A 16,199-nucleotide genomic window follows, 5' to 3' on the forward strand; every position below is an offset into this window, starting at 1 on the left:
AGCGATGTGTCATTTATTGACTATATGTTAATTGTATTATATACATATATAATTTCAGTTAATCCTTACAACAACCCTGCAAGGTAGGTGTCATTATCTCCATTTTTACAGATTAGGAAACCGAGGCTCCAGAAGGTTAAATACTTTTCCAAAGTACTTGTCCAAATAATAAGCTGTGAAGCCAAAATCCGAACCCAGGTCTCTCTGCCTCCAAAGCCCAAGCTCTCTCCATTAGGTCAGTCGAAGATGAGTCAAAGGTATCGTCCCAGGCACAGAGAATAGCATTAGCAAAGGTGGAGAGGCAGGAAATCGTGGAGGAACACCCAGGAAAGTGAGTAGGCAAGCTGGCTGAAGCACAGGGCACCTGCAAGGGAGCAGCGGTGGGGAAGTCAGGGTTAAGATGGGAAGGTAAAAGCAGAGAGAGGAGTACGAGGAACCTGACTGACTGGAGGGGAACAGGAGGCCAAGGAAGCTTTAAACAGGGGCATCCCCAGAACTGGGTTTTCGGGCAACTTTGGGGCCAAGTTAGAAGGAGAGTGTATTAGTACAAGAAACAATAAGGGCAGAGTTAAAGTTATACGGAGAGGAAGCTGCCATTCAGAAGAAAAGTACAACTGACACACAAGCCTCTTCTGTCAAATCCCAGAAAACTGAGGCCAAAGTCAGCTTCCTAGGACCAGTGCCCATTTATTGACTAGACAGCTTCAGTTTAACAAACCAGGGAAGGGGATGGGACTAAGTTAGGATGTGGGATGCTACATGAAGTATTTGTAAGCGGGGGCACAGAGCTGGGGATACTGACAGTATCAGGCTGTGACAGGATGACAGGGTATAGAGTAAAAGACCAGGAGGGTGATGGTAGGGGACAGACACATAATGAGCGACTGAGCCAGGTGGGGAGGAAGAAGCATGAGTCCATGGATGCTGACTAAACTGGGCATGACAGAGTGAGGCCGGAGGCTAGATCAGGAGCTACACAGAGCTACAGATGTGGTAAGCGGCTAAATTAGGCTAGTGGGGGGAGAAGAGAAGACTGAGAGCGTCTAAGCAATGCTGGGTTGGGAGGACAGGCAGCAAGGGGAGGGGCCAGAGGCTGAAACAGGCTGGGGAGGGGACAGTGTTATGGTCAGTGGCAGGGTCAAGCTGGGAGTGACACTGGGGGTGTGGTCAGTGGCCTGGCTGGGCGTGGGATCAGTAAGACCAAGTTTCCTCTTTGGGTATCATTTCCTCTTTTCTGATGGGAGTGGGGGAAGGGGAGCCACAACTGGACCTAGAAGTTAAAGGAGGCTCAGAAACGAGGGGTACACATAGGAAGAGTGGGGAGGAGGGTATTCAGCAGCTGACCAGGTGGTATGCAAACATGAGAAAGTGCTTTCCGATGACAGGAAAGCTCAGGTTGGAGCGACATGAAGTAAAGTGGGACATGTGGACGAAGAGACGGGGAAAGAGGCTGGGGAACGGTTCAGACGAACAGCAGGGGAAGAGCTAAAGACCACAAAAGTATCTATAAGGAAGTATAAAGGTGTGCAATGTGGGACCAGGGAGGGCAAAGAGATGGAAAGAAGGCGGTGTATGGAGAATGAGGGAGGCTTTTGAGTCAAACTGTCATCATTCAGTTGACAGCGTTTCCTTGGTCAGCTTCCCCTCAGTCACAGGCCTCCTCTTCCCTATCCCCACTCATGACCTTGTCTGACTCCTGGGTCTCTTTCCATTTCTCATCTCCCACCCAGTAAACAACACAGTCCAGAAATCCCTGTCTCCCAGTGATGGTGGCCTCGGAAAGTCTTAGTAAGTTTAGGCAGTAGAATAGAGAAAGTGGAATCCTAAATGCTGGCAGTTCTAGCAGAGGTCCAGAGCTCTGTCACCTCTTTGGGTAAAAGAGGCCTCTGTGATTGCACAGGAATAAGAGAACTCACTACAAAACAAAGGCAGCTACTTGCTGCCGACTTCTTATATTTTACCTGCTCAGCCTCTAACGCTGTCACCAATTCCTAACATTAATCCTGACTTTGTTTCCTAATTCCCTATACGTTGACATTCACCCCTTTCCTAGCAGACACCCAAACTAATCTGGCTTTTATTTTTATGCCCAAATCTCCCAACATTAACCCTAAATACGGCCCCCATCCCAGTCCTGAAGCTTATTTGTAACTTGGTTCTAAATTCACCTTTTCACTGTTTATTCTTAATATTGACCATGACAATGGCCTTTAATCCCTAAAACGGGCTTCTAAGCCAATTCCTGTTGTTGATCCTTAACCCGATCCTGTACTCTGACTTACGCTGGTCATTCCAGTTTAAATGTCACACACACGAAAGAGACCTGACTCGTGCAGCATGTTTAAAATGTAGTCCAGCTTCTTAACTTCTAAAGGGATCCTTGCTTCCTAAACCCGACCGCACCTAACCCAAACTCAAAGTTTTCCTAACCACATACTTACTATCGGCTAACACCAAAGCCCATCCCTGCCCAGTGCCTCATTGCCACCCCACTTCTACCCATCCCAAAACCTAGCCGAGACAGAACTGTCTACTCCCGCGAAAGGGGCCTGCCTCTTGCAACTCGGCTAGCTAGCTAACTTTCAAACCCAAACAGAAACGTACTGGACCCTGACCTCCCCAACCGGACACAGGATATGCAGGAGGATTGGGGGCCCCGCCCGCCGCTTCCCGGGCCGGCCTGATCCCAGAGTCCCACCTAGAAGCTCGGCCCAACCCGTCCGGCCTACCTGCGCTGCTCGGCTCTGCGCCCCGCCCTGGGCCCGCTACCCGCTCGTTCTCCCGATCGCTTTGGGGCTCCGGCCTCACCCTCCCTTCGACACTCGTCCACTTCCGTCCTGGAAACGTCCCCCACCCGCCGGCGGCGCCCTGGGCCCGCGCTCTATGGTTGTAGAGACTGCAGGAAGCTGCTCTGGCTGCAGTTCTCGATGCTCGGGCGCCTGCGAAGCCTGGCCGCCCCTCCCCGGCAGGAAGCGAGGGTGCAGAGCTCAGGAAAGAACGCCTGAACTGAGCTGGAGTTCCCTTTTAGACTCTTTTTTTTTTTTTTTTTTAAATAGCTCGCGGCGAAGGTGGATCCGGATCCCTTAGAATCCCCGCCCTGGGGTGTGGGAAACTGAAGGGACGTCCCCATAATTTGCATAGCCCCCGGGACGTGGCGCAGCACACGAGCCACTTCCGAGTTGGAGAGAAACTCCAAGTCCCAGGATTCCACGGGGCTATGTGCATTACTTCCGTTGTGTTGGAAGCTGAGGAAAATAGAAGCTGAGAGACGGGTGTGGTTTAGAGTGACAGCTAGGCCTTGTCCGGGAGCGACGAAGGTTAAGTCGAGCCGACTTGACAGACTGAGGGGTCGTGCCTAAGGTTCGGAGAGTGGATCTGCGCGGAGATATTTCTATCCATAGATATCCCAAATGGATCCTGGTGGTCAGGACCTGCTAGCTTTGGATCCTGGTGATCAGGACCTGCTGGGCTTCCTGCTAGAGGAAAGTGGAGATTTGTGGGCTGCGACTGAGCAGGACATGGAGGCTCCGCTGGACTTGGAACTGTCACCTTCCGAGGTGGGTGGGTGTTCTGAGTGGGGAAGCTAAGGATGTCCGCGAGACCCAAGGTACGGAGATAAATCAAGGTCTTTGAATTTGTTAGAATTCCGTGCAAGAACTGAGCGACTGGGAGGTAGAGGATTTACTGAGCTCTCTGCTCAGTCCCTCGGCATCGCGGGATGTCCTCAGCTCTTCCAGCTCTTCTATTCTCCATGATCACAACTACTCTCTTCCACAGGAGCACGTCTCCATAGATCTAGGTGAGTGTGAAATGTTAAGTTATGGGGAGGAGAGAGCTCACTGGTCTAGCTAGTCCTACTTTCACTTTTGTAGATGCTGAGAGCTTCGAAAAGGAGGGGTTCCACGTGACTCCACTGCGTGTGGAGGAAACAGCAACAGAGCAGGTACTGGACTTGATTTTTCGTGATTACCTCACTTTGCAGCAGCCAAGATTCCCCCATACTGCTCTGACATCCCCGTGCAACTCTGCTCTCTTCACTATTTCCTCCAACCTTAGGAAATTTCTAGGCTGATACTGACTGAAGAAGAGAAAAGGCTTTTGGAGAAGGAGGGGCTCACCCTGCCTTCAACACTCCCTCTCACTAAGGTAAGGTTCCTGTTGGTAGAGCAAAAGCTGGAGAGGGATTGTGTAACCCAAGTAGGCATACTCAGTTTATTTCATATCAATCATTTGCAAAAGGACGGAGGTCGGAATGGAAGCAGACTTGTTGCTAGTGGGAACCTGAGATAGGTGGATAGTAGGCTAGATACCAGGGTAGATCCTGATCTTGTGGGGCTTATGTATATTTTGGTGTTCCTTTCAAAATTATCAATGTACGGCTTAGTAGGAAAAGGCCTTTGCTTAGGCCCCAGGACCCACATGATGGAAAGAGAGAACCAACTCCTACAAGTTCTCTCCTCTCCAAACAAGCACACACCCACATACAAAAGATAATTTTTTAAAATGTCGAGTAACTTTCGTACAGAGCCCTGAAAAGAACTGCAAGTGAAGCCTTCGTTGATTATCTTTGATAATATTTATTAGCCTTGATAGCCTTCGTTGTTATCATGGGACCTCACATTGTACTCAGTGGTAGAACTGCTTGAGAGGCTGGACCAGTCTAACAACAACAGTCGTCAAAGCTGGACATGATGGCTCACCCCACTATAATCCTAGAACTCTAGGGGCAGAGGCAGGGAGGTCCTCACAAGTTCGAAGTCACGTCCCACGTGCTGGGATTACAAGCACACTACATCTAGTTTTTGTGGCAAATGTTTTTATGTCATTTGCCTTTTTAATATTGTTTTACTTCTTTTGTTATGTAGCTATTTATTTATTTGGGACAGGTGGATCAGAGTTTAAGGACAGACTTCACTTCATGTTGCGTTCAGGCAAGCCTGGGCTACATGAGAAACTATCTCCTATCCCTCTACCACTATTACAAGATGAATGAGCAATATATTAGTAGGAAAGAAAATGGAACTTGGAAATTATCAATAGTGGGTCTGTCCCTAGGACAGTAACTGTCTTGTCTTCCTTTACACTGGCCAGAGCATACCATAATTCCCCCTACCCACTGGGATTGGAGTATAGTACCTCATGAATGCTCTTCAATGCTCTACCACTGAACCACGCCCTCTGGCCCTCGTTTGTTAAGGCAGGGTATTGTAAGCCCAGGCTGGACTGGCCTCAGGGAAAGAATGCCTTTGAGTTCCTGATTCTCCTGCTTCTAACTCCCTTGGACTAGATTACAGGTGCATGATGTCACTCTTGGCTAGTGTCCAGGTTTGATAGGCATTATCAGAGAATGTCAGAGTTAACTTTATTCAGTTTTAATTTTTGAAAAAAAAAGTTTCAAGGACCTTAAGATAAGCATATATTCTATGTCACTCTAGAAAGTCTAGGAAATCCAACGGATGGAAATTATAAGAAGACTGATGTTGGTTTAGGATAAGGGTGGATGATGTTGTTGTTAGTTTTGAGACATGGTCTTATGTAGCTCAATCTGTCCTTAAAAACTACCCTAGCCAAGGATGGTCTTGAAATCCTGACCTCCTTTCTCTACCTCCCAAGTGCTGATATTACAGGCATGTACAACCACACTTAGCTTAAGGGGAATTTTTTTTTTTTTTTGAGACAGGGTTTCTCTGTGTAGCCCTGGCTGTCCTGGAACTCACTCTGTAGACCAGGCTGTCCTTGAACTCAGAAATCCACCTGCCTCTGCCTCCCAAGTGCTGGGACTAAAGGCGTGCGCCACCACTGCCCAGCTAAGGGGAATTTTTAAAATTAATTACAGAGTGGAAGATGGCTCAGTGGTTTAGAGCACTTTCTGCTCTTCCATGGAGCATGAGTCCAACTCAGCACCTACATGGCAGCTCACAATTGTCTGTAACTCCTGTCCCAGGAGATGACACTCTGTTGTAGCCTGTGTGGGTACCAGGCACATACATTATACATATATATTATACAGACATGCAGGCAAAACACCCATACACATAAAAAATAACAAATAAAAAGTCTGGCATTTAAGTGTTGAACATCTGTTCCTGGATGTTCACACAGAAAGTGAATGCCTATCGACAGAGAAGCTGTGGAGAGTATTTGATTGGAAAGGTCAGCTGCCTTCCAACGCACCTGTGTAATATATATAGGTATAATATACAGGTATATAATAACATGCCATGGGTGACCTTTTCCCCATCTTCTCTTAGATGGAGGAACAAGTTCTAAAGCGAGTACGGAGGAAGATTCGTAACAAGAGAGCAGCTCAAGAAAGCCGAAAGAAGAAGAAGGTGTACGTAGTGGGGCTGGAGAGCAGGTAAGAAAGAACAGACACGGGGAGGTTAGAAACCTCGAGTTTTTGAAGGGAGGACACACATTATTTTGAAATCCACGTCTTCTCATCCATGTTGTCCTCCAGGGTCTTGAAATACACAGCCCAGAATCAGGAGCTACAGAACAAGGTGCAGCGTCTGGAGGAACAGAATCTGTAAGCGGCCATTTGAAGTTTTAATGCTGCTCACTCTTCCCACTGTTCTACACTTCTAATTGGATAGCTCCTAAATGCAAACATCTGGAGGTTAGCCAGGTCTCAAGCTCAGTGAGATGGAGGATAAACTTACAAGTAGCTAAGGAGCAGTTTAGTACCAAGATAAAAAAGTAAGAAAAGACCGAATGCAGGTCGTCAACATCAGAGCAGTTGCAGCTATGGGGATGGGACTGGGAGGGGAGAAGACCATGTATTTGTGCCTTGCTGGAACTCTGGCTCTGGAATGCTGGTCTAGAAGGTAGAGAACACAGCGCTTGGTGAGGATTACATGCACAGCTGATCAGGCACTGGAGAATTTTTCTTGAAGTCAGTGCAAAGAAGTTTTATTTTATTTATTTATTTTTATTTATGTATTTATTTTTGTCTTACTAAGGAATCACAGGCATTTGTGCACAGAGTCACTTGGGGGAAAATGGCAAGGAAGTTGAGCCTGGATCCACAGCATCAATGGAGAGGGAGGCTTAGACAGGAGGGTTTCATCGTGACTCAGGTACTCGGCCAGAGCATGGCCTCTACTGTTTCCTCTTGTCTCTTAGGTCCCTTCTAGATCAACTGAGGAAGCTTCAGGCCATGGTGATTGAGATAGCCAATAAAACCAGCAGCGGCAGCACTTGTGTTCTGGTGAGGAGGGTGATACGAGATTCTTTCCCTGGCATAGACCTGCGGGGTGTGTGACCCAGAGCCTTCATCTCCTTTCTCTGTGTTCTAGGTCCTTGTGTTCTCTTTCTGCCTTCTTCTGGTACCTGCTATGTACTCCTCTGATGCAAGGGGGAGTGTGCCCGCTGAATATGTTGGTAAGAGGCTTAAGGACACCTTCAGGCGTGGGCTGTGGTAGAGGGTTTCTTCTGTGTGGTCTCCTGACCAGTCTTTGTCTCTTCAGTGTTGCACCGCAAGCTTCGTGCCCTCCCCAGCGAGGACCATCATCAGCCGAAGCTGTCTGCCCTGCCGTCAGAGCTGCCCATGGACAGCACACACCAGTTGCTGGATAGCTCAGAACATCTGCTCTTGGTCTCCAGCAACTTTTCCTGCATACTGTACCACATGCCTCAAGCAGAGCAGTCCCTGCACTGGCCACTCCTTGATCTGTCTTCAGAGATGTCCTTCTCAGGCTCCAATCTTCTCCTGCAGGCAAATCTGTCAGAAAGTGGGGAATGGCTACCTACACACAGCCCTTCTTTGGTCATCTTGCAAGGCAGGTATTCAGGTTAGGTTTGAGGATATGAGGAGTCCTCAGCCTGAGGACTCCTGTCTGTATTCAAATAAAAAGGAGTAGAGGAGAGCTGGCCTTTGCTCATGTGCCTGTTAGGATGCCCGGAACTCAGATACCACACTAACTAGTTCTATGGGTATTTTATTTATACTCATGTGTATCTGTTGTCCCGTGAATAGATTTGGAGAAATGTACTGGCCTTGAATACTTCATCCATGGAAGGAACGGGTAGGGTAGAAATAAATAAGTGGTTCCTCAGCCCCTTTTTACTGGCACAGGTGGGTAGGAAGAGGGGCGTGATTGTCCTATTGGCTCAGGGCTGCAGGACTTGTGGGAGGAAGGAGGGAGGCCCAGTGTGGAGGCTGGGCCTCCACAGTTCACAGGGATCACTCTGGACTGAGGTCTGCCAGTGACCTCTTTGGTCCACATCCAGGCTGTGTGCTTAGTCCTGTGCCTTGTGTAACTGCTGGCCTGCGGCTCTTCCTACCCTGCTGCTGTTGCAGGGCCAGCTGCATGGCCCAGATGCTCAGTGGCCGCATGTAGGCCAGGGAGCGGAACACTCGCTGCTGACAGTATGCCTCTGGGGTCTGGAAAGCCAGGCCCAGGCGTTCCCATACGGTGCGGTAACAGCCTTCAGCTGTCCGGAAACCTTCCCAAGTCAGGCCCTGTGGGGAGAGGTAGAAGTCACACGGAATAACTGACTCTTGGCACAATTACCTTAGCTGAGCAGATAAGACAGTAGGCGGTTTGCCCTGAAGGCAAGAACTTAAAGGTAAGAGGTCGAACGCATATCAGGGAAAAGGGAGCTCTGTGGATGGACAAGATGGCATTAGGGTGTTCTTGTAATATATTTAGTGGCTGAGGAAGTTTTCTGGACCACAGTACAAATGTTGAAGGGATGGGGAAGAGAATACATTACCTCTTGGATCATGGTGGCTGCCAGCCCATAGACCACACCCACCCAAACTTCATCAGACTGCACACTGGATCTATCAGGGACACCATGAGGCTGCATCCCATTCACAGCCCCCATGGCTCCTCCTGCAAAGGCTTGGACATTGAGCTCAAAGATGGTTCGGAGAGCACGGACCACATGCAGGGTAGGAAATACCTGGAGGGAGAGCAAAGGCAGAGTCTCAGACTTGCCTCCCACCTCCAGGGAAACCCATCTTCTGGTTTTCTAGCCTCTTACTTCAGTGTCTCCTTCTCCCAGGCCAGAGGCCCTCAGGAACCACTGCCCAGCACACTGGTCAGACATGACACTGCGGGACTGGGGCTGGGAGCTGCTGTCATAGTTGTAATAGCGTCCTGGGATAGAGAAAGAACAAAGTAAAGCTGCTTGTATCCCATAGTTGGGCTTTAAGATGCCCCAGGCTGCTTTTACTCACCGTTCCAGAGCAATCTCTCATAAGCTTCTCGGCCTCGGCAGAGAATGGAAGAAAACTTATCCTGGACATCCTGGGCCCCACACAGAACAGCCATCTGAACCATCACAGCCACCGCTGCCAGCCACAGCCCTCCGCAGTAAGCACTGTAGGGATAGTGGCTGGAGTGACACTGGCCGCCCCAGCCCCTCCCATGCCCGGGTCCCCACCTCATACTTGGAAATCCCTACCCCCAAACCTGGGGCCTGTGGTGACCCATCCATCATAGGTCTGGTCTGCATAGCCTCCATTCTCAATGAGTCCATCTTGGTCCTTATCAAACTTCATTTCGGACTCCATCACAGCCTAGAGAGGGATCAAGACACTGAAGAACTAGGTTCTAAGAAAGATACTAGCCATCTGGGTTCTCCCAAGACTCCAGCCATGTCCCTAGTATATTGGATACTACGTTCTCTTTCCTTACCAGACACACAGGCCACATGTCCTTCAGGAAGCCTTGGTCACCAGTCAGGTAATAGTCCCGATAAACTTGCAACACAAACTTCAGGTTCAGGTCCTTCCAGTCGGCAGTATCATGAATCAAATATGCATTGACCCGGAGCCATGGCTCATCATCTGTTGGAGGGGAGGGGACCCGGTTAAGTGCATCGGTGGACAGGATAGTGGGTATAGAAACTGACAGACGGAGTTGACCTTGGGGTAGTGGAATCTTACCTGGATCCCCAATATCATGAGGGATAACGTTCCTCCTTTTCACAGGGGCCACTACTCCACTCATCAGGTACCGTCGCCGGGTCAGGTCCTCCTTAAAAGTTGCCAGGGCTGGGGGAGCGGAGCCACAAGTACGTGAGGGAAAGCAGGGAATGGGCAGGCTTGGGGTGGGGCACAGTGCTGTGTGACCCCAGAGAACTAATGAGCCAGATGCAGGCATGCCCAAGAGGAAGGGGAGGACACGTTATGAGAGAGACAGTGAAGGCTCAAGGGCAGAGAAAGCTTAGAGAAGTTACCCATATCATACTGAAGACTGAGCTCAAGTTTGGGCCACAGCATGACAAGGGCAAAGGAAGCATAAAAGTGGACATCGTATGTGTTGTACATGCGGTACTCCTGGCCTGGAGGAGTGAGAGAGACACTGTTACCAAAATGCCAGCTTCTGCTCGGTAGCTCTTCAAAAGCTGGAAGTAGGACACAGTCATCTTTCTGTGTTTCCAATTCATCCCTTATCCTGTTGGTATCTCAGGATAGGCAACATCTGTCATCTTGTGTTATGTACGACACAGCTAGCTTGACCCATGCCAATCTATTGGTCTTCCATACCTTCAAGATAGCCAAATCGCCCATAGTCCTGCAGAATAGGGCGAAGCTGATACATACTCCCTCCCAGCTCCTCTGGTAGGGAGTCTTCAGGAACTTCCAGCCATACTGTGCCTCCATCGGCCAGGAAGTATAATTCATTGAACAGTGCAGATTTGTACCAGGCAGGCAAGGTTCTGGGAAGCCAAGAGGAGGGAGTAGATCTTTATGAGGGATTCTAGAGTTGAGAGGAGTAGGGGCACTATGTGGATCCCAGCACAGCCTGACTGACTGCTGGGGAAACAGATCAAGTCCTATTGGGAGTAAGTGCCTGGGAAAAACTACAAGAGGGTACTTCTGGCACCTGTCATCCAGTACTGGGTTCTGCCATGCTGAGATTCTGTTCTCCCAATCTTCATATTGGCACAGTGCATAGTGGCTCAGAGCAGGTGCCACATCACCATCTGAACCAAAGAACCGTGTATACCGCCTGGGATGAAAAGAAAGGCGTAAGAACAGATGCTCTAGGCTAGAGTCACCCCCATCTTTGGATCCATGCATTTACCTGTAGTGGACTTGGCCTTTAGCTCCAAACATGATCCTAGGCATATCCCAAGCCAGAGAAAACTCCAGGCAGCACCGGCCTCGTGGTAGCAGCTTGCTGGAGATGCATACAGCCCCAGCGATACCCTCTCCTTTCTGTGTTGGGGTGCTTTGGCCTAAGAATCAGAGGAATCAGCACAGGCACCTCCTTGAGTCCCAAAGCTAGGGACTCCTAATTTGAAGACAAGGTCTATTCATTCTCAGGTCTTCCACCCCTGGTCCTAAGACAGGATAGAGCCTTTCTTCCCAACACCGCCCAGTCAAACCCCCCATCACCAGCAGGGGAGTCCAGCTGTCCATCTTGAAGTAGGTCCTGCCACACCTGCTGCCCAGTGCTGTCAGGGTCAAAGGCTGTGGTGTAGGTTACCGTGGTATCTGCCTGTTAAGAAGCCAGAGACTCTGTAAAGGCACGTCCAAGCATACTGGACTAGCTCTTCTACTCCTTACACAATGTCACCTCCAAGTTCTAAAGGCTGAGGGCTGTGATGAGGACCGGACTCAGGAGTTGAAGAAATGGAAGACCGTGAGAGGTAAAGTAGGTTCAGGTCAGGCTGTGAGGGCAGGGGCTCCCAGGGAGGGGTATAGAGCAGACTCTTCCCTTACCGTGCATCGTCCAGCCACAGCCATGGTGTAGGGGTTCGGAGGGGTTGGATGATGCAGCAGTAGCCCCTGTACAGTCGTCCCATCCTGTTCCAGGCGGAAGGGCTCATTCCACAAGCCTCCGGCAGCATCATCGTCCCCTCCTAGTCCGTTCCGCATGGAGAACGTGATGGACACGTCCAGAGTCTCCTCTCCTTCGTTTTCTACGTCCCACACAAAGACTCCCACAGGGAGACTGCTGTCCTGGGGAGGAGAGGTCGGACTCAGTCTCAGTGTGTCCTCAGCAGTGGCCGGAGAGAACCTCCTCAAACGGTACCCACTACACTTCCTTCTGTCTTCTAGCAGCAGTGGATGTGGGCAAGGGCATGGAATGGAGCAAACAGCAGGAATCCTCACCTGGTAGTCATGAGGCAAGATAGGTGTGATCTGGCGACAGGTGAGGGTGACGTTCTGGCCAGGAAGCTGATAGACTGTCCAGGCTCGGGGATAGAGGGCGTGGTAGAAAGCAAAGTAACCACACAGGCCCCAGTTCCAGCTGCGCAGGACCTTCGGAAGCTCCAAGGACAGAACTTGCTGATACACAGTCCGCCCATCTCGGCGCAAGCATACTATAAACTTGATCAAGAGAGCAAACAGGCTGGAACAAGTGACCCACAGGCAACACACACTTGGTCCCCTCCCCCAAAGCACTCCTTTGCAGACCCTGTCACCACCAGCCTTAGGTTGTCTCCAGGCCTTCCTCCCAGCTCAGTGAACCAGCGCCTGACCTACTTCCTCCCTGTCCAGTCAGCTCCAAGCCCTCCTCCCTTCATGCCTGATCTTGATACCTTAATCAGGCTTATACTATCTCTGCCTCTTAGCTTGGTAGCAGAAAATGATGTAACAAATCAGTATGTGCCAACCGCTGCCTAGCATGTTTTAGTGACTCCTATAGCATTCAGGTTGAATGCTAAACTCTAACCTGGTCACACAAATACACAGACACTCTTCCAGTCTGTGAGCATCCTTCACTTCCTCTTCATGTGTCTGCCTGTCTCCATCCAGTCAGATCCCCTCATCCTTCAAGGGTCTGAGTCAGACACCTCCTCTTCTTCCTCCTCCCCCTCCTCTTCCCCCTCCTCCTCCTCCCCCTCTTCTTCTTCTTCCTCCTCTTCCTCCTCTTCCTCCTCCTCTTCCTCCTCCTCCTCCTCTACAACAGGAAGCCATTTTGTTACAATTTATTCCTCTTTAGTATTTGGGGAATTACTTCACAGTGTTTTTATTTGCTACCCTGTGTCTCCAATTGTCCCATGGCTCACTCTGAGGGCAGGGGTCATTTTCTAGCTTACTGAAGTGGACCTCACGGAGCTGGCATGTGTGCAGAGTCTCTGTAGTACTGTCTGCTTCTTCAGTCTACTGCGGGCCCACCTCATGGTGACAGACTCCATTTTCTCCAAGTCTTATTTTCTCCAGTAGAACCTTAGGCTCCAGAGAGGAGGAATGCTGACAGCTTAATCTCTTCCATTACTCCAAACTACACTTGGTATTTTTATTGATATAAAGTTTTCTTTCCCTTCTGTCTCTTTTGAGATAGTGTCTTGCTTTGTAACTCAGGCTGGCCTTGAACTGGTGATCCTTCTGCCTCAGTGCTGGGATTACACATGTGGGCCCAGACATAAAATAATTTTTCATGTTGCCAGTAAAGTACAAATGGTTAAGACCACCAACTCTTTGTCACAGAGAGTACTGGCTACCATGCTGCTTTGAGGGCACTGAGTTACTAATGCCCTCTGGATTCTGTTTCCTTATCTGTAAAATAATGATAATGGTACTTTGTAGGATTTTTAAAATATAAATATCCCCAAAGCCTACCACAGTGTATTGACACAGTATATACAGGCAATAATTACTGCAGACCCATGTTTCCAAGTATGGCTTGCAAAAAAAGAAGAGCCGAGGCCTGGGCCTGGGGTGGAGGTTGGATACTGAGCACAGCCACTAAACTTGGATTGAGAAGGATACTCACCAATCGGTTTGAGATCTGCCAGTCATCTCTCCTTGGGAGGTAAGCTGAAAGCTAGAGGTATCCCTCAGGAAAGGGGAACTTGCTAACTTAGAAGGGGAGGTCATTTGAGAGCTTTGGTGAAGGACAGGTCATATACTGTCAATTAAGGCCCAGATATGATATAGAAACAGAAATTTAAAAACCTGAAGCTTTAGACAAGCAAGGAAGGCTAGAGAGAAGGGTTAAAGGGAGTCCTGGGCAGACCATCGGAGACCTGCAGCAGGGGAGCTGACCTTTGGCTAAAGTATTACTAATCTAGGTAAGGAGACTTAGCACTATGCACCTCTTCCCACCATGACTTTTTAGGTTTTACTTTTTCTCTTCCAGTCTTTTCAAATGTTCTTTTTTAAAACCAAAACAAAACTGAGAGCCAGTCAAGATGGCTCAAGCAAGTGAAGGCACTTGTCACCAAGCCTAACAACCTGAGTTTAATCTCCCAAGCCCACATGGTAGAAGGTGAGAACCCATTCCTTCCTACAAGCTGTCTTCCAACCTCCACACCGATGCCATAGCATGCAGATGCCATAGTAAACAGTAAAGCTATGCATGAAGCTTCGAAGACAATTTGTAGGGCCTCGTTTTCCCCTCCCATCCTATGGGTCCAGGGATGGAATGCAGGTTGTCAGACCTGTGTGGCTTTACCTTTTGAGCCATCTCACTGCCCACCACCTTTGTTTTGTCTTAAGTAGCCCAGGCTAGCCTTGAACTCTTGATCCTTTTGCATCCGCTTCCCAAATACTAGGATTAAAAGGATGTACAACCCCATGAAGTACCAAATGTTTTTTTAGCCAGTTTAAATGATCCAGGAATTTCTCGTCTTTGGTGGGTACTGGCTGAGCTAGTGCTTAGAAGATTAGGCAGGAGACAAGTACATGAGATTTATCAGGGCTGTTTGTTTACTCTTCCAAAGAACATGAGGTCTGTGTTTATCATAACCTATTGTCCATCTTAGTACTGGGCTGGGCACACAGCATCCTGAAAGCATTTACTGAACTGGACCATATGGATGTCTAACTGCTACATCCTATGTTAGCCAAGAGTCACTCCTCTGCCTGCCCAACCCCCTTTCTTACTTGGTCTGCAATGACTGTCCGGTGCTGGTACATTCCAGGATTAAGCTGCCAACGACAGAACTGGCCTCTCCAGCCCCGGGTGATAGTGCCTCCTCCAATGCCACCCAAGGGACAACCTAGAAAGAAAGTCAGGATGGCTAGTGGAGGACTGGAAGAAGAAAGCAAACCCAAGGTTTCTAAAACCTTAGGGAATGGAGCTATGCATAAACTTAGAAGCCTTTTTGCCTGACTCTGCAGAAGCATAGAAGTCGGACCCTCTCTGAAAAGGGCAGCTGAGCTGAGACTCACCATAGATCTGTCTTAGGGGTAAAGAATTGAACATGTCGATGAAAGGGGTCTTCTTTTCCACCTGGGTCTTCCGGTACCACCACTTCAAGTACCTGAGGAGCAAGTGTTGAGTGTGAGTGTGAGGTGAGCGGGCTGTTTCCTAAAGCTGCACTCATCATCCTTCCCCTGGTCACCTCACTGTGACCTCCAACTCAGTGTCCCAAGGATGTCAGCTTCTATGAACATTCCTATAATCTTAGCATTCTGAAAGCTGAGGCAGAGGGATTACAAGTTTGAGGCCAGCATGGGCTACATGGTGAGACTGTCTAAGACCCATCACTATTATCTTCCAAGCCACCTTCCTCTGATTACTCAAGTTCAAGGTCCCTTATCTTCCCAGTTGCCCAAGTACTAGTGTAGGATGCCCTTGTTTCTCTATTCTGAGAGAACAGCAATTCTTCTAACTACCACTACCACTGTTTTAGCTCAAACTGCAGGAGATTTTGTCTGTGTTGAAAGGGCCAGTTGCCTGCCCTGGTTACATTTTCCTCCACACATCCCCCTAATTTCCAAATAAGCAGAGGCTGCCAAAAGGACTTCCTCTTTTAAAAACGATTTCATTTATGATTATGAAAGGTGAGAAATTGAAAAATATATCAGGTGGAAGGAAAACCATCTCAGCTGAAGATAACTGATGTGTATCTATATCGTGGACCATTTCCTCTTAAGCCCCATCCCTGCTTCAGCATTTAATTTTCAGTTTTCAGATTTTGTTCTTCCAAAATACCCAATAAAGTAACTGGTCATGATGGCTGCTACCTGTAAAACCAACACTTGGCATTGAGGCTAGCCTGGGCTATGTAATGAGTTCCAAGACAACCCGGGCATCAAAGTGAGAACCTTTCTCAACAAAACAAAGTCAGAATACCCACTATATTAAAGCTTTCTAAAAAGTCACAGTGCTTTCCTATTCTTGCTCCTTGCTCTATAGCCGATAGGAAAATGATCACAGGACTGTCACATAGGAGTAGATGTCCCTAATCTTATTCCTTATCCATTCTCATTCAGGATGGGTCACTAAGCAAGCCCCACACACCCGCCTTTCCCACTTCCACTCTCCACACACCCGCCTTTC

The 16,199-nt window shown here is 48.8% G+C and overlaps 3 protein-coding genes and 1 long non-coding RNA gene across 5 annotated transcripts in view; 2 read left to right on the forward strand and 2 right to left on the reverse strand.

Annotated features, from left to right (window-relative positions):
- Tln1 (talin 1) overlaps positions 1–3,290 on the reverse strand; it is a 31,308-nt gene extending 28,018 nt beyond the window's left edge. Inside the window, exon 1 of one of the 2 annotated variants that reach the window (XM_028779077.1) lies at positions 2,730–3,290. The gene's annotated coding sequence lies outside the window, so the exon portion shown is untranslated. The remainder of the gene's footprint in view (positions 1–2,729) is intronic. The other variant, XM_028779076.1, reaches the window with a different exon arrangement.
- Positions 3,135–7,993, forward strand: Creb3 (cAMP responsive element binding protein 3). Its single transcript, XM_028779083.1, has 9 exons — positions 3,135–3,557; positions 3,643–3,799; positions 3,873–3,943; positions 4,057–4,146; positions 6,252–6,358; positions 6,461–6,529; positions 7,126–7,210; positions 7,299–7,383; positions 7,470–7,993. Exons 1-9 carry the CDS (start codon positions 3,411–3,413, stop codon positions 7,796–7,798), a joined length of 1,140 nt encoding a protein of 379 aa, XP_028634916.1. The 5' UTR covers positions 3,135–3,410; the 3' UTR covers positions 7,799–7,993.
- Gba2 (glucosylceramidase beta 2) overlaps positions 6,897–16,199 on the reverse strand; it is a 13,054-nt gene continuing 3,751 nt past the window's right edge. Inside the window, exons 2-17 of the mRNA XM_028779078.1 lie at positions 15,086–15,177; positions 14,798–14,913; positions 12,077–12,295; positions 11,684–11,923; positions 11,357–11,459; positions 11,043–11,196; positions 10,842–10,967; positions 10,502–10,674; positions 10,192–10,296; positions 9,899–10,006; positions 9,648–9,799; positions 9,423–9,529; positions 9,188–9,330; positions 8,992–9,107; positions 8,719–8,910; positions 6,897–8,464 (exon numbers count right to left, since the gene is read on the reverse strand). Coding sequence (XP_028634911.1) covers positions 8,186–8,464; positions 8,719–8,910; positions 8,992–9,107; positions 9,188–9,330; positions 9,423–9,529; positions 9,648–9,799; positions 9,899–10,006; positions 10,192–10,296; positions 10,502–10,674; positions 10,842–10,967; positions 11,043–11,196; positions 11,357–11,459; positions 11,684–11,923; positions 12,077–12,295; positions 14,798–14,913; positions 15,086–15,177 — 2,425 coding nt within the window. The 3' untranslated portion in view covers positions 6,897–8,185. The remainder of the gene's footprint in view (positions 8,465–8,718; positions 8,911–8,991; positions 9,108–9,187; positions 9,331–9,422; positions 9,530–9,647; positions 9,800–9,898; positions 10,007–10,191; positions 10,297–10,501; positions 10,675–10,841; positions 10,968–11,042; positions 11,197–11,356; positions 11,460–11,683; positions 11,924–12,076; positions 12,296–14,797; positions 14,914–15,085; positions 15,178–16,199) is intronic.
- On the forward strand, positions 13,406–15,873 carry LOC114630767. The gene is made up of 2 exons (XR_003712858.1): positions 13,406–13,724; positions 15,035–15,873. It is a non-coding gene; the product is annotated as an uncharacterized LOC114630767 (long non-coding RNA).

Source organism: Grammomys surdaster, unplaced genomic scaffold (assembly GCF_004785775.1).
Source record: "Grammomys surdaster isolate TR1022 unplaced genomic scaffold, NIH_TR_1.0 344, whole genome shotgun sequence".
Lineage (NCBI taxonomy): Eukaryota > Metazoa > Chordata > Mammalia > Rodentia > Muridae > Grammomys > Grammomys surdaster.